Genomic DNA, 22,345 nt, shown 5'->3' with positions numbered 1-22,345 from the left:
TTAACATGCTTGTTCCTTGTTCTTCCTTGGTTATTTATAGCTCCCTGTATACACATTGGAGCAGGATACTGTAGAACCTAATAAATTTTACTGGGGAAGCTCAAATTATAAAATGGCATTAGGAGATCTTGTGTTCTGGCTGGTCAATAGCCATGGTAACCACTTCATAAAATATCTCTGACTGTCAATATTGACTGACCTAGCAAGCCATGGGATTTCCTAATGCTGCTTCACAACAATAATTACCCGTAGTATTTTTGTCAGCTGTGTTACAGTTTTGTCTTTGGTGACAGCACAAACAATAATGCTGACAGTCCTGTCACATGTCGAACTTTAAAACATTACTTAAGTGGTAAAATTGGAATGTTTATCTTAATTTTTCAAAATACAGAATTTGGATTTTCAAACCACTGTGCTCTAGAGCCACTTCGTTTTCTTACCAGAGCTCCATTCTCATGCATCCATGGGTTTAAGGCTCTTTAATTCGTTGGCTGTTGTTTGCTGATACCTTCTGCGAGTGCCACATCTTCTGCACTGTTAAAATGCAGCCATAAAATTTGTTGCATGTCATTTGTGCAGAGGAGAGAGAATTCAAGCGGCATTAGGCAGCCTGTTTTATGACAGACAGGAGAACAACAGGTCGCTTCTGATTTGGTGTGTGACTATTTGGTTCTCAATATTTAAATGTGTTTGGGAGAGGTCTCTGTTGTTCTGGACTTGGAGAAAAGCAGTAGCTGGTTTTGTTGCAGGCTGAGCAAGAGCTGAACGTAATGCCTGAATTAATGGAAGAACAGGAAGGAAAACGTGGAAGAGAAAATGTTTTTTGTTTTGTTTTGTTTTTTTTTAAAAAAAGCGCCTTAAGTTTCAGATTTTCTAAGTTTATTGAACTGCTTTTTATGTGTGGTTGTTGAGAAGAGTGGCTGTCTCGTGCCTTTGAGTAGACACAACTATTTTATAGCTTCTTGTGCTGCCTCAGTGGCCTGGTGCTCATTTTATACGACACTGATAAAGGTGGCAGCATAATTGGCTGGGGTTTCGGAGCGGCAGAAGGACGCCTTCAGTCACGTTTGGAAACCTGGGGCGGCGTTTCAGGCTCCCTCAGACAGGCTCTGCTAGGCTGACGTTGCCAGTAGGGATTTTTGACGTCTCCTGAGTCAAATGGAAAACAGTTTGTCATAGCTGGTTGGTTTGTTTGGTTGGTTTTGTTTGCTTTAGCTTTTAATAGTTGAACGAGAACACGAAGCAAATGTAAAAGAGTTTGATTTGAAACCTTCTGAAGAAGATAAATAGACTTCTCCCCTGAGAATTCAGGTACACCGTAGTAAATGTTAGGTAAAACAAGGAATAAATAGGAAGCCAGGCCTTTCCTCTTTATGGGATTGCACTCTCCTGTTCCTTGTGCTTTTCACCCATGGCTGGAGTCTCACCGCTCTGGTTTCTCCTCCTTCCCCCCGGCTTTTCATGTCGAGTTCTCCCATATGCTGTTAGCTGATGCCGCAGAAGTGCTGTACTGCTGATAGCGCCCAGGAGGCAGTGGTGTCGACAGTCCGAGTTCATTTTGGCTTGCCTGCTCTTAAATCCTCCTCCATGTAGTTGGTTTTCATTCTTTGCCATAAGTTGTAGCCAGGAACAGCGCTGCTCTTTCAGGATGCCGGGGCTGGCAGGAGGAGGATGGTGCCACTGCCATCTTACCTAGCCCAGAAGCACAAGGCAGCAGAGGTGTGTACGTGGTGTCCCCCTCTCGGTGTAATGAAAATTCCTCGCCATTCACATGGTAAACAGCCAGAGGTATGCATGCGAATCAGCCCACAGGCTGTGGGCAGCTTGGTATCTGGTGATCTTTGGGTGTGCAGGGCTGGGACCGTGCCATTAATCCAAGGGGCCCGGTGCAGGATCCCAAGCACCCCAGGTGCTGAACTCGACTCCTGCGTGCTGGGTCCCCTGGTTTAGGAGGGACCTGGTTTTAGGTTTGAGCCCCAACGCACAGGGTTGAGATCTCAGAGCGTGGACCAGGGGCTGTTTGTTTGTGTCCCTGTGCCCCCAGGTGGCTTTGTGGGAAGCCTGGTGGTCTTATGGTTTGGAGGGTTGGGGTGAGGTGAGGAAATGTTTGTGATTCTGTTAAAGTCCCCTCAGGTGGGAGCAGGTCTGCCCAGTGATGTGGTGGGCACTTGTGGGGCATGCAGAGCGCTGCTGTGGCAGAAAACTGATTGCCCTTCCTCAAATTCCCTAGCCACCACACAGCGTGGAAGCCCCTAATCCCCTGCCCACCTCCCTCAGGTCGGTGTTTGCAGGAAGAATTAGTCCAGAAGGCACTAAGCCAGCCTGCTGGGTGCGTTTGTACTCGGGGAGCTGCCTCTGCTCCTCTCCTTCGTGCCCCGCTCCCCTTCCCTCACAGGCAGCGCTCGCTTCGTGCCCTCCGGGCTCGGGCCTTCATCTCCCCGCCGCGGTGCCGGGAAGGGGGAGGAGAGCCGCGGGGGGCAGCCGGGGGCTCCGGGAGGGTTTTGTGGGGTTGTGTTTTGTGGGGTGTTGTGTGCGTGTGGGGCGATCCAGGCCGCCTTTTGCGGCGCGCCCGCGGCGCCCAGCCCCGCCGCCATCACACGCTGGGCGGCCGCCGCCTCCCGCCCGGCCCCCGGCTCGCCTCAGCTCCCGGCGGCCGCTCCGCGCCGCTCCGCCCGGCCCCCGCCGCCCTTCTCCCCGCTGCCAGCGGCCCCCGGAGCCGGGGTCGAGTCCCGGAGGGACCCCGGAGCTTTCCCGCGGAGCCCCCCCGGGCCCCTTGAGCGGCTGCGGAGCCGGCGGAGGGAAGCGGCGGAGCCGCCTTGGGGGAGCTTCCCCGGGAGCGGGCGTCAGGAAGGGCGAAGCCGGGGGGGAACGCGTTGAGCCCCCCGGCACCTCCTGCGGAGCCTCCTCCTCCTCTTCCTCCTCCTCTTCCTCCTCCTCCTCCCCTCCGCCGCCTTCCTCCCGCTCGGGCAGCAGCGCTGAGGGACGCGCGGCGGCGGATTGCGGCCGTCGCGGAGAAGGAGCGGCTGCGGTACTGACTTTCTTCTTCTAAAGCTTCAAACGCTGCAAGTTTGGCATAGGAAGGGATCTGGCTCGATTTTTTTTTCTCTTTTTCGGGGGCTTTTCCGAGCCTTTTCTGCCTGCTCCGTCGCTGCGTACGTGTACGTTTCCTTCCATCGGCAGTCCTTGCGCTCTGAACTGTTTGGCAGTTGTGCTGATTACCGAGATCTTTTTGTTTTCCCCTCTGCTGACATGCTATTTTTGTTATCTTTTATCGCAGAAACGTTTTATTAAGGGGTTGAGGCAGTACGGCAAGAACTTCTTCAGGATCCGAAAGGAGTTGCTTCCGAATAAGGAGACCGTGAGTACATTCGGACTTTATGTAATTTGCTTTTTCTCCTGCTGCTTCAGCGTTTGATCTGGCAGAACTGCTTCCTTTTCGCCCCGAATTTGATCCCTTTCGGATTAATACGAGAGAAAACATACGGCCGGAAAAGGTGGCTGTAATTTTGAGTGCAGTTTTTAGGTCTTAGCGTGAAGGCTGTTACATAAAATCGGCGTCGTTGCTGGACCAAGCCATTAAGGTTGGATGAAGTGCGTTTCTGGGGGACGAAATCTAATTTTAAATCCTGACATTACGAGGGGATAATACATTCGTGCCACCAAGTTGGGCTCGGATGGCAGCGGGTAATTAAAGAAAGCCGAAAACAAAACACAATCTAATTGAAGGTGGAGGAAGGAGGAGGTATGTGCCGCTGCCGCGACCTGCACCAGCCGTGGTGGCGTTTTTAACTCTTCCCTTCCTGAAGTATGCGGACAGCAGAGGTGGAACTTGAGTTTCTGAATCGATCTGAACTTCATCAGGCTGCCGAACTGTCAAATGCTATTAAAAAGCCTGGCAAGTGCTTAGGAGGAGGGCGGGCAGGGAGGAGTGGTTGACTTCTTCAAAGGAAAGCAGGGTTGGGAAGCCTTGGGAATCTAGTTAGTTTTCCATTAGTCCTAATTGCCGAGCCTCTCTAGAAGCTTCGGTTTCCATTCTGCAGGTGTCATTTAACTGCTGGGAGGGCGGTTTTGGAAAGCAGTATTCATGTTCCTTCTGAATTTAGAAGGGGAATAACTCCACGAAAAGTGAGGCGGGGTAACTGTTTTTTAGCATTTTCAGTGTGCTTGCATTAATGGTTCTGAAAATATTTATTTAAAGCATAACCAAAGAGAGGTTGTTTAGACTTTTTGTTTGTTTGGAACTTGGATGAAAGGAAGAGCACTGCTGGGAAAATATTTTACCACCTGTAAAACCGGCATACTGGAAGATGTTTCCTTTCTCCCCTTCTGAGATGTTCTTGTGACGTGACCCGGTGATATCAGTCTTTCATCAGTAAATAGCTAATAAATGTGTGAGTCAAATAGGAAGGGGAGGGTGAAGTGATTCCTGGGGTGCCTCAGCCAGCGTCTCTGTTCACTGATTGCATTGAGAACGACAGGGAAACTTAATTACTGAGCAAGTGTAGGTAGACCTTGCTTTGGTATTTAGTTGGATTTTGAGGCACGAAGGCCTGGTGTTGGAAAGATGGCAGCTTAAGAGGAATGCTGAAATAATGTGCTCCTAGCAGCACGTAGCCAGCTTCAGCAGCCCTTTCCTTTCTGCTTTGGAGTAACTCCTAGCAATGGATTTAGGACGAGTTTGTGTTTACTTTAGAACACATTCTTCTGACGGAGAAGTTACCAAGAGGCAAAATTACTGTTTAAAAGTTTGAGTTACAGTGAGTATGAAATACAGCTTGAAATAAAACACGTCTCTTTGTGCTAGAGAAAAAGAGTTTGCAGGAGAAAAGAAGAAACTAAAGACCTGAGAGCTGGGGGCATGTGCCTGACCCTGTTTCTGCTACTTGACTTCTGCTGTTTGCACTTGGATATCAGGCCCAAGGCTCTGTAGAAGGTTTGCAAGTGGTGTGAAATTTGATACAGGCTATTATTGTGTGAGTGTTAGATTTTTGTTTCATTAGTTCCAAATTTTTACTGTCGGGAAGACTAACTACCAAGTTTGAGCAACTGGAAGCCGTGTGTTCGTGGTTTTGAGCAGGCTGTTTTAGCCTCTAGTGGTAACTGATCTACAAGTAACCTTTGACCGACAACAGATTGTTTAATCTCTGTTTCCTATTTTTGCCCACAGGTCTCCCTTCTGCTCTCTTTTAATTCCCACTCTGTTTTCAGACAAAATTTGCAGCATTTTTGCTGTAGTAAGACTCACAAGATAAAGGCTGTAGTAAATAGTATCTGACTATCCAGTTTTGCTTTTCCTCCTTAGAGTGGTATGAGGAATATTGCAAATTACAAGGTTCTGGAATTAATTTGTATATTTTTAGGTCACTAGAATAATTTCAGAGACTTTGCCTGTCATTCTTCTGTTGCGATGTGAAGTAACCCCCTAGCAATTCCAGAAATGCTAGAAAACAGGCCTTATTTTCCTGTTTAGCCACCGTATTAACATGAGGTAGAACTCTAAAAGCCTTTATAGGTACACAAGGGAACTACAGCAACTCCCAAGTCCTGCAAAAGCTGCTTGAAAATGAGACAGGGACATTCTCGAAGTGACTTGCCCTAAATGGAAACCACGTTATAGGTCAGTACAGCCTACACACTTCTTATTTATTAGGAGTTTACCTAACCAGTCACTGAAGTCTGTGGCGAGGGGAGGCAGGGTTGTTTTTTCTTCTCTGGAAAACCCACTTCAAGTTAAATCTCCTTATTTTCTTGCTTTTTGTATAATGCATGCCTTTTCTAGACGCTTAGGCTGCTTTCTCTGGGAAAGAACTCCTAATGCCTCCTTAAGCCCTGCAGTTGGAACATTGCAGTGGTGGGAGATAAGTAATACAATAGAAATACCAAATTATCGTGAAGACTAGGCCTATTTTATATTAAATCAAGCTGATGCTACTGGAAAGGAAGTCAGAAACTAGAGGTTAATATGGCACTCTTTCTTTTATAATATTGGGAGATGTATAGTGGCCATGGAGAGGTGAGAATTGAGCCATACTGTAGGAAGTTTTCACAAGCATGTTAAGAAATGCCTTATTTGAGCTCTGCCTTTTGCTTTTTTCCCTCTCCGCAGTTCATGAGAGCTGTTAAGAAACCCCTGTGCTCCTCAGTGTGTGTTTTAACTAATAGAACACGTTTTTTTCAGCGTTTTTAACGTAGTTACTTCTAAATGAATAAGCAGCCAGAAAAGATCTTCATGAAAGAAAATACTGACTGCATATCAAAGCAGTATTTTTGTTTAGGTCTTCACTCATCCAGTTTATTTCAAAGCAATTATGTCTAAGAGAGGTTCCCAGTGGGCACGAGCGTAAATAGCTGTAGCATTCTTTCTCTTCAGGCTTTTATGAGCAAGAGACACGGGAACTAAACCAGCTCTTATCTGAGCATGCCCCCTGCTGAAACGGGAGTGCTGAGGTTGATTAAGGAAAGCCACTGGCTTTAAGGCTGGATCAGCGTTAACCGTGTGATGCTCTGGAGAAAAATTGCCTCCATGTAGATGGGCTTAAATACAGCTTCTGAAACTTCCTTGGGTTTCCACTCAACTCTGCCCTAAATGTATCTGTCCCTCCGTTCCCATGTGTCCTTCCTTTCCCCTTCCTCTTGAGTAGCTCTCTCTTGTCACCCTGCTTGGGAAGTCCCCTCGTGTCCTTTGGGTCATGCTTACATTTTGGATTTTTCCCCATGGTAAACCATGAACTTTGAGAGAAGTCTTTGTGACACGACCAGTTTTCGTGAGTAGCTTCCATTTAAATTCCTGTGTTGTGAGATGCAAGATAAACAGCTGGCAGCAAGGTTTCATAATTGTCTGATTTGGCTTTGTCTGTGCTTTTTTCTTCCTGTTTTGGGTTAATTCGCTAAAACTTGGTGATATACAGGATTCTCAAAGCGTTAACGATCTGCACTCCGAATTCTTCAGGTGATTGCACTGAGCTGCTTGAATTGGAGAGCTTCAGAAGTACCAGCATTGATGGGCCCATGATAAATGGACTTAAACGCCTACAAGATCAGGGCATGACTTTATGGGTTCTTCTAAATAGCTTAGCTCTGTGTCAGTGATGTGCGAAACACAGGGCCAGGAGGGGGACACCACATCACGGTGTCAGAGCCAGGTCCTCTCCCACTAGAGCTCCTGCAGCCCCCTTTGTGTTAAATATTTTGTCTGACCAGCAGAACTCCAACATCTTGGCCACCAGAAGTGGAGGGAATGTAGGTGAATGTCCCATTGGTAGCTGGGCTTAGGTTTAAGCCTAATAATGTGTGTTAGTCACTGGCCACCACATTTGGTGCAGATGAATTCAGGCTTTGGAAACATCTTCCATGGGAATAGGCCCAAGTGCTTATTAAGTGCTTCTGCCTATTTTCAAAAGTGGGGCTGACACCTCCCCGAAATGCTTTGAGGTTCTCGAATGACTCCTCCTGCATTCATCAGAAGGGTTTATGGTGCAGGGATTGTGACCGTGGTCTGATTGTCTGCTCGTCTCTTCCCCTGGTGAGCCTTGAGGAGCCGCTTGCTGAGGGAGAAGTCTAAAAAGAGAACAGTGAACCTTTGTGGAGACTTGCAGGCTTTGGTCTAATTTTGTTTTGAATTTCTCTGTTCAGCACATAGGCATCTCTGCTGTGTATGATTTTTGGTTTGGCTGCTTGGCAAGAGACAGCAGACTGTGATCTGAAGGTCTTACCTCTGGGTGGATGCTTCTGGATTTAGCCTTAAAACACAGTGTAAATAAAAGTAATGAATATCAACTGCCTCCCTTAGATCAAAATACCTGCAGGGTGCTTTCTCATGTGCCTGCAGACTAAACGTGCACCGATTTCTTCTTTAGGAAAAATATTCTCTGTTATGGTAGTAAAAATCCTCCTGCCCAAACGAATGCTGTTTGGGATTTGTCCCTGAGACTAAATAAGCTGTCCTCTGTTAATGTTAGGAGGCAACATGAGTGCAATGGGAGCTTTCAGCATAAACTTCTGTTTAATTTTAGATTGGAGTTTAGCTAAACAATTTTATTCTTGCCTCATTAATGCTTAATCTCGTGTTACATAATACACAATATTGGCTTCCTGAGTAGCTCTTAAATATAGCACAAATGTGCGGTAGCTGAAAGGTCGCAGCGGCTGCCATATGTGGAGCCTGGCAAGGTGTTTGTCCTCCGACCATCACGGCTCCGTGCTGTGCTGGTTGGGGCAGTGCAAAATGCCACGGGACACACGGGTGGCAACCATTCTCCTGCAGCATAATTGCTCAAATCGTGGCTTCCCGTTGATAAAGAGGGGGATAATTAGGTGAATATCTTTAGGTCCCTTAGAAAAAAGTGATTAGTTAGCCCCACATTGAGTTTTTAATATTTACACCTAGGGGTGTAACTTACTTTTAGCAGTAGCTGCATTGGGTTGTGGCTGCGGGCTGGGCGTTATCGCTGCTGTCCTTTCCCAAAAGAAATAGGTTTTGTTTGATGGTGCATTCCCCTAACGAGAGCATGTTAATACACTGCATGGTCCAGCCCTATTATTTCCTGACTTGTCTTTGCTGCAGGAGCGTTCAGAAAGGGACGAGCTGCGCAAGCCTTTTCTGTTTGAAAGCTGAACCTTTTTCCTTAATAACTTGCTGTAGCCTCGATGCAGGCAGAGCTGAAATTTTCCATTAGGGTTTGAAGTGACTGCCAACATAAACAGCCACTGCTTCTTTTCATTTCAGCTCTGCTCGCTGCTGCTAGCGCTTCCATCGCGCGGCTGTTACACTCAGCGGGTTTTGTTCTTGGTAAAACAGGGACTGGGCTTCACGTTTTAAAAACGATAGCCTAGGACTTTTTTTTTTTTTTTTTTTTTAATACAGTCACAGCAGATATCCTACTGGGCCCCAGCCAGCTCTGAAAGCAGGCCGGGGCATCGGTTGGTTGCTTTTCCTGTCTAAGTGAAACCATCGGGTCGTTTGCATAACAAACTTCTGTAGGGAACATGTTGCCATTTTTATTTTTTTGCCCCTTTTTTTTTAATTAGTGACTAGCTGAGCTGAATGGGGGGGGTGACGACACACACTCTAAATGGGAATGCTTGGCTTTCAGATAAAACAGGGTACCGAGGAGGCATACAGTAATCCACTTCATGCTTCTCCCCAGGAGCAGAATAAGCAAGCCAGAGAATTTTAGGAAATGCTGAAAAAGCTGATTTTCTGAGAAGCTGAGCTCAGATGGAGGTATTCCTAGATTGAAGTGGCGCCGAGCTAAAAGCCTTTCACAATGACCAGATCATCTGAGGGGTGCTGGGGATGTGTGCTCAGTGCGATTCGGCTCGTTTCTGAAAGTCTAACCATTAAACCTATTGCAAATGTCATCATTTTATTGGATAATAGAACTGGAGGTTTCAAAAGGTCCTAAAGAGATGTGAGAGTTGTGCTTTACCTCTGGTGTACGCCGTGTTGACTTCATCTCCAGAGCTGAGCTCGGTCTCGGAGGTGAGTAGAGCTGCCAGCTGCCTGCTTTGGGTAGGCAATGGTTTCTACCCTGTGGTTTACACATCGCTGTCCCTTTTCTTTTTTCTTCACGAGTTTCTTCTTTAAACATAGCATATTCTGGAGTATCTTGCTTCTCTCTAAACCCTTGCACTCTGAGCTGCCTTCTTACATCGACTGCTACCTGCACACCCAGGGCCACTGATCCCTGGCTGGGGTTCCATTTTCCAAAGCCCCCAAACCTTTTAGCCATACCTCTGTCTCTCTCAATTTTACAGCAAGGAAAGACAGAGATAGAAAATACCTGCTGTGCTTTGTTTTTATTTGGTTTAAATCTCTTAAGCTCGCTTTCTTCATTTTCGATTGCGTTTTACTTTTGTGCTGTGAAGGTAATTTACAGCGTCATCAGCTCAGAAGCTGGGCTGCTTATTTGTGTTTCTCACTAAGAAACCTTTGTAGGTGAAGAGCATAAAAATAGAAGGTGCATTCACTGTGCCAACTGGACTCTAGAATTGCATTTAGTATGGATAATAAATCAACTCTGTTTGCACTCTGTTTTTTTTTTTTTTTATATTTTACTTTACAAGATTGAAACCCATTGTTTATTTTTCTCTGAAGGTTTAGAGGTAGGTGGAGGTAAAATATTGTTGCAAGCAAAAGAAGGCCATTAGGCAATTGCATTGTGCTCTGTCAGAGAGCCAAAAGGACAATTTCTGCTTTGTAGGGAAAAGTATGTATTTGAAGATCTAGACCAAGATTATTTGGGAAATTGATACAATATTGTCCCAGTCTTTCTCTCCACAAGTGAGAGGGAACAATGCTTCCATGACTCTTCGTAATCCTGTTGCACCATGTTTTCCTTACCTTCTGTTTATAATTCACCAAAGTAAGGCATTTTATTGTTTTGTTTATTTTTTTGTGAATTCTTTTTTTTTTTTTTATCTGTGCTGAAGGGAACGTTTCTGTTCATCAAAAACTGTGCACTTTTTATTCTGCAGTTTTCTTTCCCTGCGAGGAAAGGTATTGGCTCTTCTTCTTTTTCAGCAGCTGTCAGATTGCATCAAATCCGCAGACATCAATCCTAAGGTCCTGTGAATCTCAGATACATAAAATAGGTATCTGTTTGAGAAATTGTGCTGTTTATTTTCAGGACGGAGTCTTTTATCCTGGCAACATTCTTTTCCACGGATGCTGTGCACCAAACAAACTCGTGTTTGTTTCCCATCCAGTCAGTGACTGAAGACATGAAAACTTGGAGCTGGCTTTTAGAAGGGCAAAAATAGACAAGTCATTTGAAACAACAGGGATATTCGTGGAACATCCTGTCCTAGAACAGTGTTAGTGTTACAAAATTTGGGTAACTACAGGAAGAGATTTGTATAATCCTGCCCAGTGTCTGATTTTTGAAATGGCTTAGTGTAGAGAAAGATTCTAGAAGTATCCTCTTGGGGTGCTAGCTTTATATACCCACGGGTGACACCTGAGGATCTCAGGACCTTTAGTCTTGCACCCAAAAGGCAGCGCTGTTAGGTTTCTGCAGGTGAGGAGCTGAGGCAGAAGCAAGCCTAGTGACCTGCTCAGGGAAACAGAAAACATCTGTGGCAAAGCAGGAAGATACGCCCTGATGTCCTTAATACTATTTATACCATTTATATTTATTCTGATTATTATTGGTATAAAAGTGGCATTGAACAAATCATGTCCTATAAGTGCTTGATTTAGTCACTGGAAGATGTACATGGCTCAGTGGCTTTGTTTTATGGCAAGTTACACAGGTTTTTAAGCTTTAATGTGGCATTCTAAGGTGATACTGTTCATTTTTGGGTGGAAAAAAAGCCGTGGAGGGGACAACACAATGTAGGCTTCAAGTTGGAAGAGCAAAGTATTGGTGCTGCAGATGATACCTGCCTGGGACAACACCCGCCTAGCTCAGGGTGTTTGGAAGAGCTACCCAGGTGTTGTCTCAAGTGTGTATTCACCATCCAAGGGACAGATTACCATTTCAAAAGGTATCGCAGCAATTTTCTTTGAATGTTCAAGCTCAAGAAGTAAATGTGAGTAGTTTAACTTGCTGTGAGGTTCGTGCTTACAGGGCAGTCGGGGCAATGTGGAGCTCCTGGGGGTGCAGAGCAGCCGGCGGTTCCTTAACATGGATACCCAGACAGTTGAGGACCAGGATGTGGGGCTCAGCAGCACACACACACCTTTGGGGGCAAACAGTTGTGCACCAGAAGAAGCCATCAGGTGTTGGCAGATAGTAAACTCTACTTTTAATGCGTTTTGCCTGTCCTGCTGGGCATGAAATTCAGTTTCCCCTTACACAACAGATCATCGGCCTTAATCGTTGCTTCCTGCCCCAGATGGCACCGTAAGAACTGTGTGTATCTGGTGTTCTCTTGGCGTAAAATCAGCCCCCAAATACATTATTCAGTCGTAAATATCCTGTAATATGCTGCTATAACTGTACCGAGAGCAAGACAACAATAACTTGGGCAGACAGATGCACTCGTTTTGTCAGTTTTGTTTCAAGCCAGCTGTAAAAAAGAATCAGTGCTTGATTGCTGGGGTTTGTTTTTCCTTTTTTTTTTCCTTGCCAAGGAAAACTCCCTGGAATTACACAGATTGTGGAATAAACAGAACGGGGAGTTAAGAATAGTTTAGAATTAAGAATTGTTTCAAGGGGCTGTGGCGTAGGGGAAACCAAGGCGGTCTGGGGCGATAACAGGTCCCTGTACTTCAAGGAACATCAGGAGCTGAAATCCCATCTATTGCCATTTCCTCTTCGTATTTCTGAAAGAAAGAAAGTGCTTATCAGGCCCCCAAACCATTGATGGTTTCTTAGGGGTGATGGTGTTATCCTTTTGGGTAAACCTGCTGGTTTTATCCCAGCAGTGTGTCCCTGAGGGACGTGGTGTGTGCTGCCAGGTGATCAGCTCGGTCTACGAGGTGGGAGGAAGGCTGCAAATCCAACCCCAGCCACGGTGTGCCATCAAACCTCCAGTAGCCAAAGCAGCTTCCACAGAAAGCCTTTTCCTTTTTACATCCCGTATGTTAAGAAACCTTACAGCGTCGGGGGGAGTTCCTTCTGGGTTGTATCTGTCGAGATGAAAGTTTTCAATTCCTCTTTTCTTCGCAAACACGAAGTTAGAAACTTGCAGGAGATGTGAGTGGGCGAGGGGGTTCCCATGTAATCACGGGGTTTAAGAACTTGGGGTCTTCAGCAATGGCCCGAGTGCCCTGAGATGAAGGACAAAATGGGACATGCTGACAGTACTGACGCTTGGGAAGTCCTTACTGGTTCTGGTCACCCGATAAATTGAAATTTGGCAGGGAATGCAGTTTCTTTTTAGCTCCCAAATTCCTGCGCAGCAGTAAGAGAAATCTGCTGTTCAGGAGGTGCTGAGAAGTACTCGGGCTGCCGTGACGAGCCACGTTGTTCCCGCTGGATGGAACAGTTTGTCTCAGCCCTCTCCTCCCTCCCCCAGACATCCTCTCTGTGCTCCCTTTTCCCTTCCTCCGAATTTGCCTGACACACGCTGAATTATTTCGTCCGATGCCTCTAGATCCTAACCTTTAAAGAAAGGGAGAGCGCACTCCAGGTTAGAAATCAGCTCGTTCCTCATGCAATTTGAGAAGTCCTCCCTGTTGTTTAATTCTTGAGCCTGCTTTGTGCCTGGTGCCTCTTGTTGTGTAAGCACTAGCACATCCCACAGGAACTCCTGATTTATTTTGCTAACTCTGCCCTTCTCTCTGTGGTTCAGAAACCTCTAATGATCTGTGAAGCTCCAAGATTTCTGAGTCGAACAGTAGTAGTTTTAAGAACCTCCTCTACTACATAAAAGTCTTAACACTTTCCACATGCTGCGTTTTTGACCTTCTGAAAAGCTGACCTCACACAAACCGAGCCTGTAGAGGAGCTGGGCGCCCCGGGCTGGGGCTTGTTAGTGCTATTGTGAAATTCGGGGGGGAATGAAAACTCTGGGCTCTTGGCCAGCAAGGAAGATGTGATACAGTCAACGTGTTTGTGTTGCCCTTTGTTACTGTTCGAGTTTGATTAGCTTTGTTTCCGGTAAGCTTAATTACAGTTCTTTTTTTCTTTTCTTTTTCTTTATGGCTCAGAAAGCGATCCTTGCCAAAGCCTGAATCTTTCATTACCTGAATTGCCCGTAGGAGGGAACTGCAGAAATACATCATGCCAACCCCCAAAAATACAAACCGCCAAACACAAAACAGAAAACCCATTAAACTGTAAAACCAACCCTTTTCTTTTTCTTGTTCCTGCAGCCCTACCGCTGCTGCTTTTTGTATGTTCCTTTTTCTTCCCTGAAGTCTCTTTTAGGCCTTTAGGGTTGATAACGAATTCAGAAAACGTGCAGGGCTAACGGCATTGCTTGGCTTTCCTAAGCTAGGACAAGCTCAGCTATCATGATCTTATGCAGCAAGGTGATGCTTGGAGTCCTATAGCTGGGAACAACCTGGTGAGGACTGTGGGGCACTCGAAGAGAAAATACAGTGCAGGTATTCCGTACGCCAACAACAATTAACTCTGGCGTTCTGGAATCACTCCCAGCTCTGCCAGTGCTTTAGCACAAGATGAACTGGTGCTTATCTTAGTGCATTGCTTGCTTTGAGGCTGTCTTTGTACCTTAACGTTGGCCTGTCTTGTTACGGGTTTTGCCTACTAATAGTTTTGATACTCGGGGGTGATACTTTCTTCTCAATTCAGCAGCCCAAGATAAGGAAAGGGAGATTTTGCCATTATAAATGCTCACTTATTATTTTTGAAAGCCCAAAGTGCACAGCGTGTGTTGCCTGCGGAGGAGAGGGTGCGTCCTGTAAGCATCATTACCCCATCAGATTGTGCTCGTGGTACAGCTTTCTTGCCTGTGCAGTGTTCTTCACATTCAATCACTGTATTTCACTAGAGCTTGACTTCTCTGCAATCTGGATGTCAGCGAGAACTAGGTTTTCTGCTTAGGATTCCTGTCGCCATCCTAGAGCAGCATAGTTGCTGTGTGTGATGTCTTAGGTACTGGTAGAATGTAATTTGCAGGAGTGAGTGGGTTTTGGTTTTGACCCTGGTTTTGTTTTGCAGAATTTTAATAATTTGCAGGTTCAGTTGTGGTTAAAAATGAGCCATGAACCTAAACCGTGAACGCTCTGGATGCTCAAAGAGCATGTGGAAAAGCACATTCATCCCAGTCCCCACTGTTGCATCAGATCCAGCAGGTAGAATAACTCTGTGGGTTGCATACCTGGACTTTCACCTTGTTATGATGAAGTGACATGGACAAAGGCCTTCCACCTCCAATGCTGCGTTAAAGTCGTATTGATTTAACAATTCCAGCTCATGTTCTTATTCTGTGCTATTTGATGTGATGGATTTTTGTTGCCTGGCTTTAGAACAGTCTTTTGTTGTGAGCGTAAGAGCTTCTGAAAAGAATTTGTCTGCTCACCATGGGCAGACAGGTCTCCTCTCTGTCCTCCCATTATTTATATTCTTGTAAGGTGAGTAATGTTTTTGTTTCTGGGAAATCTGTATGTTTCTTACCCTTGTAAGCCTTTCAGAAATGCTACAAACGCTTTTCAGCTAAAGGATGAAAAGGGAAAAGCTAAAGTCTTGGTTAGGTTTGAACAATCAGCGAGTTTTAACCTGTAGTTGTCCAAGATCTATTTGGGAAAAATTAGTTTACTTCTGGCAAGTTTTATTTAAAAGTTGTGTATCTACTGTAGGGAGATGGAGACTATTATAAGCTGCTGGTCATGGTCGTTAGGAACAACCCCACTTGCCCCACGGTGACTTCTGGATGTTTTTCTTTGGAGTATATTGATAGCGCTGCCGAAGACAAATGAACAGGGTTGTTAAGCGTTTAAGTGAAAATTGCCCTACCATTTTCCCTCCTCCTCCATTTACTCTTTCCTAGTGCTTATCCTGTGTTTACACAATCTTGAGTCATCGCCTTTCAAAAAAAAACACCCCATGCTGACATTTAGAAATTGTGCTTGTACAAGTTTTCATTGCTCCAGCAATTAAATAGTGTGCAACAAATGTACGTAAACTCCCACTGAATGCTTTTTATAAATTTATGTATTTCCATCTTTGCCAAGCCAGCGTTAACTTTTTGTTCTTTTGAGTTACTGAAGCACGGCTTTAACCTTTTCAAGTCAACTTACACAGAAGAGAGAGGGAAATATTAAAACTTTGGGCTTCACGTTGTGTTTGATTTCTCTAGTTGTCACCTCGCAGCTGAAGATCCTGCAGGCTGTAGATAAACAGCCTTCCTGGCGCACTGCTCAGTCCTGCTTCGTCGTTCCATAAAGGTCACGTTAAAATAGGAAAAAAACAGGCTAGCTGGGACTTCTTATCTTAGGAGTAAGAAGTTCTTTGGACTGCTGATTTTTGGATATTCTCGCTTCGTTCTCTCTCCAGGAATACCTCATCTTTTCTCCCTCGCTGAGAGGAGCCCATTGTGTAACCTCCCTCCCATCACCCTCCAGCCTTTGCAACTTCCCGGTAGCTGTAGCACTCCGTTGGCAAAAGCAAGGCTAATGAGAAGAGGTAGTTCCTTTAATTGGATGAACACCCGTCAGGGTCTTTACAGATGGAGCAGTGCAGGGGAAAAACAGCGAGCAGGGAGCTGGTGGCTGGCTAGCTGGCTGTTGGTGGGCGTGCTCTGCTCTGTCCAGGTCAGCAAGTGGAAGGCTGGGGCTGAGTTCAGCTGGCCTGCGAGGTACCGACCATCCCGAGAGCCCCCATCTGCTTTTATTCCTCCTCTCCCTCGCTCCCCAAGGTCGCTTTCATCTGCAGCACATCGTGGGGCTTCGCGTTTTGTTTCATTAGAAGAGTTCTCGTTGAAGGGCAGCGGGAAAGTTAAGTTAGATGCTGCCAAAGCTTTCTAGCCTCTGCCTTATTTTGCCTCGTCTCTGCCATAATTAAAGCTGACGTTGCCTGCTCGGAGGCTGCAGGGTTCCTGGCAGCTCTGCTGCCCCGCTCCACATGGGATCCGTTAGCCACGGGGCGCGCGCCCTCTGCGACGCAGACACCGAGAAAATCACTTGCAGGTACCCACATCTTTTCCAAACAGATCCAGTGCACACCCGTCCCTTAATTAAATTCTTAAAAACTCCTCTGTAGGAAGCTTGTCCTTCCCTGCCCAGGCCCTTAGAAGGGCTCGGGGAGAGCAGCTTGTTGCGGGGTCCTTGCTGGCTGTGCACCTGCCCTGGGTCCCCGCGGGTGGTGCATGTTTCTCTGAGCCTAGCAAGCGAGCAAACCCCGCTGAAAAGCAGCTGGGGAACCACAGGAAAGGCTTTGTTCGTGGAGCTGACAATTGGAATGGTTTCAATTAGGAGACCGCTCCGCAGTAGCATGCGTGTGATGAGTTAGGGAAACGTGAGTCATGGAAAACCTGTCCTGCTGCTCTGCTGGGGAGGGAGGGTGTCTGCTGGGCTAGCAGCAGCTTTCTGCTGCTGCTTCTGCTTCCTTCATGCAAATGAAGGCCTTTAGTGCTTTTGGGGAAAAAAAAATAACCCACGTGAATACACACAGGCAGTATAAGAAGCCATTGTTTGAATTTGGTGTTACGCGATAAAGCCCTCAGATACGTTTTGGAAATCTGAATTGGAAAGTTTGCTGTGGGAATTTGTGCCTAGCCGAGCTCTCTGTATGGGTGTTCTGCACTCAAGGTAATCTGCTCAGAGTGACTGGAAGGACATAATCTGTAGTAATTGTAGGTTTGTTAGGTTTTGCTGCTGGTTTTTTTCTTTTTAATTTCCAGAGCACTGAGTATAGAACAGGTGGGACCGTAACATCGATCATAACGAGTAACTTGGGATGGATTTTTTAATGCTTCAACCTTTTCCCACATTTAATCTATTCAATAATTCAAATCTTCTCAGAAGTCTCTGTGCCTCTACAGAAAATAACTTTTTTTTTTGAAGCTAGCACCTCCATCCAGAGCCGGAAAGGCAACTGATATTTTTCTGCATTGCTAGATACAATTCTTTGTTGTGTTGACTGTTTTCTCTCATGGTAAATAAAAATAGGCAGGCATCCACAAACACAGTACCTGGAGGATGTCCTAGTTCAGGCAGCAGCCTGGCTGTTGTCCCTCCTGCAGCTGTGCTCTAGGTTGCTGAGTTCTTGCAGGTAAGAGTCACACAAAATGACCACATAAGTGGACATATTACACATCAGCATAGTCCAGAGATACTGTAACAAAGCTTCCTCCCTCTTGGCTACTCAGGAATCCAAGGCTAACTATGCTACTGAAAGCCTCCTGGCTCTTTCTGTTGCTGTGTCCAGTTACACTAACTTACGAAGAAGACAAGAAGGTCACTTGGTTTCCAAGATCTCTCACTTTTTCCTCCCTAGACCACCAGCACTGGCTGCCACGAAGGACAGTTAGAGCTGGTGGGGCTCAAGTATCTGATAATCGAGTTGCTTGCCCTTCGAAAACTGAATTAACGTTAACAGGCCCATCTCCTAGGATACAACACAGCCATCCAGTTACTGGCTTGGGGCTGGGGTTTCATGTTACTCCTGATTTTTGGCACTGCTCATACCAGTGCATGTCCATTCTCCCCTGGAAAGCAGTGATACGCATGGGTACGTTATCGGTGCGTTCTCCGGTTCCCTCGCCCTGGGTTACGTAGGATTGATTGGAAGGAAGAAGAGCAGTGTGAGAAAGCTGCTCTGGTGATTATAAACAGCAACAAACAAACCCAAACTCCCACGAAACAAAATTCTAACAAGAGCCAAAACAGCACAAAAAGCTCCAAATCCATCTCCTGAGCCTCGGGGAGCTACAAGCGGGCGTTGGGGCGGAGGTTCCGAGCACAAAGGGTCTCGCTGCCTTGCCACAGCTCTGCTGCTCCTGAATGTTCGTTTTCAAAGGTACGGCTAACAACAGCCTCTTGGAGATCACGCCCTAAATACCCTAATGCACTACGGGCAGCCCTGTTCCTATTATCCTGCGGGGCGCTGCTTTTAATGCTAAAAGTATGGAGGCAATTATCCCGGGGTTATGTGGCAGTTGTGTTTGCTCTGCTTTGTGCCACGAGAGCCCTGTGCCGTGATTCTCCTTCTCTTTATCTCTCTTCGTAGGCAAACCTGCCCTGGTTCAGATCCTTATTTGTGGTGTTGCTATTGAAGATAACAATTTGCTTAAGGGTATTGCCTGGTGAAGCGAGCAGTCCTTGAAAAGCTTGGCATGCTATTAAAACATAAAAAAGCTGTTGTGGTAATAGAGAGGGCAAAAGATGGATTACTGATGTGCACGGGAAGATGTGTTGGGCTGCGGCAAAGTCTTGAAAACTTCCTTTGAGTTCAGAGCACCAGGTTAGTGTGTTTAGCCAGCAGTGCCAAACAGAAATGTGTTTTTCTGAGAAGTTTCTTTGTATTGAACAATAAGTGAGGTCTTCCAAGCTCTCTCCACCCTGCACGGAAAAATTATTTAGGAAGGTTATTTAGGAAGGGGTTTTTGTTTGTTTCTTTTTCATTTTTCACAGGTTGATGGTGCCTTTCTGAAGCACACGAAATGGAAAACAGAAATGGTGTGTTTATCAGACCCTGCGCTGTGCATACTTTCGGGCCACGCCACTTGGAAATTGGTGTGTGGGTCCTTGTGAAATAGAAATGCTGGAGGAGGCCAGTTGAAGTGCTGCATTATATTCATACCAGAAGCATTATTCTGTGTCACTTGCATCAGTCAGAAGGCTGCTTTGCGAGTGGCTGAAACTTTAATAGCAAACATCCCTCCAGGGTTTGTAATTTCCCAGACAAGATGGCTGAGCTGATAGAAACATTTCCACCGCAGCCTTGCAGCAGATGTTTGCCCCGGTGCTGGCTGAACAAATGCTGAGCATAATTCGTTCCTGCCTCCTCGTCCTCCTTCGGAGGACCTTTTGGCTGGCACGGCGTGCAGATACGTGGTGCAGGGTGGAAATGAAAGCTCCTGAAAGGGAGGGTTGGTAGTTTCCACCGTGGCCTGCTGTGGGCGTGGAATTTCACAAGGAGCTCTGGGCAGGCAATTAACAGGATTAATTGGTTATTTGTATCTTTGAACGTGGATATTTGTTTGCTTGCCTGGGCTTTTCGGGAGCATGGAATTGGCAGAGGGTGTTTCTTTGCTCCTCCTCGTTTATTTTCTCTGCTTTAAGACTTCTCTAGCTCCAAGTCTAGGTCGCAGTCACCCATTTCACAGGAGGCTGGAGCTTTGCTGTGCTGCTGCCCCTCATTGCCCTGCAGAGAGGCTGGTTTGGGAACCTGAAGCAGCTCAGGGTTACACCAAGTCCAGATGAATCTCTGGTTATTTTTCTCTCGCAGTGTTTTGTGCGTCCTGCGTGCCAAAGGGTGGGGAGCAGATTGGGACTCCTTCAAATATTTGATCCCTCAAGATGCTCGTGGGCTTCTTGGGAATGCTGCTGGGTGTTGGGTTACTGGCACCAGTGCTGCAGGTCGAATTTGAACAGGGGGTGTTGGAGGAATTGCAAATCTTCCTGCTGCTGAGCCCCTCGCCTGCTCAGGGGACGTGAGCGTGTAGCAGTCACCTGCTGCTTACAGCCTGGCATTCTCGGACGCTGAGCGCTTGCTGTTATTTTTACACGGTATAAAATAAGCAATGTAAAAATCCTTACACGCCTGAGTTAAATGTCAGGTGTTCGCCGGGCCTCTTGTGAGTGTTTGTGTATGAAAGATTCATGAAATGTTTTAAACAGATGCTAATAGCACTGCTGTGAATCCGCCACAGAAAAATCCAGTAAGTGATTCTGTTATTCCAGTGCTTCGTTTTCTGTATTTTCTCTCTCGTTTTTATCGTTAGCACCATTTGCATGAAAACAACATCTGTATTTGTCTTAATGTGCTGCTGCTGTTTTGTTCACACCTAAAGACATCGCTTCTTGCCCTGCTGTTGGTAGCAGCGAGCTGCAGCAACGTGGGGGCCTGGGGAATCCTCGTTGGGCTCACAGCTCTAGGAACGGCCTGAAGCCCTGCCAGGATTTCACCTGACACCTGGGCAATAGGAACATACAGATAAGTGGAGAAATCCTGCTGTTATTTTACAAGAAGTACCTACAAGGATGGACCAAAATTAAACAATAACATATAGGGGTGTTACTGTGATCAGTTTAATGTGAGGGAGAAATGAGAGTTGGAGTGATGAGGAATTACTTACAGAGTGATGCATGAGAAACTCAAAACATGCTCTTAACATGTGCCATTAGCTCCAGCATGGGAAAGTGATTTTTAAATGAGAAAACAACATTTGTGGCCTCCAGGATTTCTTTTTCCAGAGTTGTATGACATCTCAGATCTCAGTTACTGCAAGATTGCTGTGCTACTCGTGTCAGCTGCCTGGGTGGTTGAACACACTCGTAATCAGAAAGGAGCTTGCACCTTGGGTCCGTGGTTTTCTGTTAGAATTGTCCCAAACCTGCAGGTTAGGGGCTTTGCAGTTGGGAGAGCAGGATGCTGCCAGCCCAGGAACTGGACAAGCAGGTAGGGAAGAGTTAAGCTGAACAGAAAGGCTGTTGGGAGGTAATAACGTTGCCGTGGAATAACTTGAGGTGATGAATTGTTTGAAGCAGCAGATGCATTTAAGAGCTGAGATGGCTGTCACTGCTGTGATTTGCTCCTAATTAATGGAGAACTGCACATAAAGCTGAGAGCATTCTTAGGCTATTGAATATTTCATATGGAAAACACGGGGATTCTGCATTTAGAGAGGCTGCGGAGATGTCAACCACCACGAACCTTCCTCTAACACGTCGCTTTGGAAAGTATTTCTCCTTTGTGCCTACAGGACCAAACCGACCGAGTCTATGTCAGCAAAGCCTGTTCATAACCTCCCTCGAAAGCAGCTACCTGCTGCAGCAGGAAAACCCTGATTGCTCACACCTCACTGTTTGTCTTCGACTGTCACTGCCAGGTGAAGGAAGCTTGTTAAAAGGAGATTTCCTTTTGAAGCTGGGAAATAAAATGCTGCAGACGTGGTGGTCTGAAGAAGGTGGAGGTCTAAAGTGGGCACGTGTGAAGTGTTTTCTTTTGCGTCCTTTGGCTGAAATTCAGTTTTGTGTCTTGGCAAATCGGTATTAGTCTAAATTAAAGCAGGTTTTATGGGAGTCAGATCGGCGCTTGATCCCAGCTGCTTCCCTCCCTTCGGACAGCACAGCACTCAGACCAGAGGAGTTCCCTGCGTGGAGCAGAGCTGTGCCTCTCCTTCCTAGCAAATCCTGCCTGTCAGCATTGCCCAGCACGTGAATCCTGGTGTAGTGCCACGCCAGTGAGAGCTCCTCTGACATGCTGCTGTGATCTGGCGCTGCTGAGGAGCTGACAGGAGCAGCAGGTTACAGCAGTGGTCCTTAAACAGGCTGGGTAGCATCTCTTCATCTCTTCATCTCCCTTCCCTCATCACCCAGCCCCTGCCAAGGAGACCTGCAGGCTCCTCGTCGTGCAGGCATCCCTCCCCTTCTGAAGCCAGAGGGATTGCAGGCAGGGAAGAAAGGCAGAGCAGAGGATGGTTTAACAAGCCTTGTGAAGGGAGAGCTGACTTCATCTCGTCCTTCCGTGTGCCTTCTCTTCTGGGGTGAGCAAGTTCTCCCTGGGCCCTGTAAAATGGGAGATCTCAGCCTGTCCCCTAGCCGTGCTGTTGAAGATGAAGCACTCAAGATTTTGAGAGATCGTTCCAATGCTTGGCAGCAGGAGAGGCTTTGTAAGCACCGGAGAGGCCAGGGAAAGAAAAAAAAAAGCAAAAGCGAAGAGCCGGAGGGCTCCCAGACCACTTTGCCATGTGGTGGCAGCGTGGCCTTCCCACCGAGGGCTGCATGGGAAGGGGCAGCGTGCGGGGAAACCCTGTGCAGAAGCTGCAA

At 46.5% G+C, this 22,345-nt stretch overlaps 1 protein-coding gene across 4 annotated transcripts in view; it reads left to right on the top strand.

Moving 5' to 3' along the window:
* RERE (arginine-glutamic acid dipeptide repeats) overlaps positions 1 to 22,345 on the top strand; it is a 222,542-nt gene that overhangs the window by 172,253 nt on the left and 27,944 nt on the right. For all 4 annotated transcript variants that reach the window (XM_032201344.1, XM_032201342.1, XM_032201343.1 and 1 more), the window contains one exon: positions 3,278 to 3,358. In XM_032201344.1, coding sequence (XP_032057235.1) covers positions 3,278 to 3,358 — 81 coding nt within the window. The remainder of the gene's footprint in view (positions 1 to 3,277; positions 3,359 to 22,345) is intronic.

The sequence above is a fragment of the Aythya fuligula genome, chromosome 21, assembly GCF_009819795.1.
Source record: "Aythya fuligula isolate bAytFul2 chromosome 21, bAytFul2.pri, whole genome shotgun sequence".
NCBI classification, from domain to species: domain Eukaryota; kingdom Metazoa; phylum Chordata; class Aves; order Anseriformes; family Anatidae; genus Aythya; species Aythya fuligula.
Note: the sequence above shows the minus strand (reverse complement) of the source record. Positions and strands in the feature narration are given on the sequence as shown.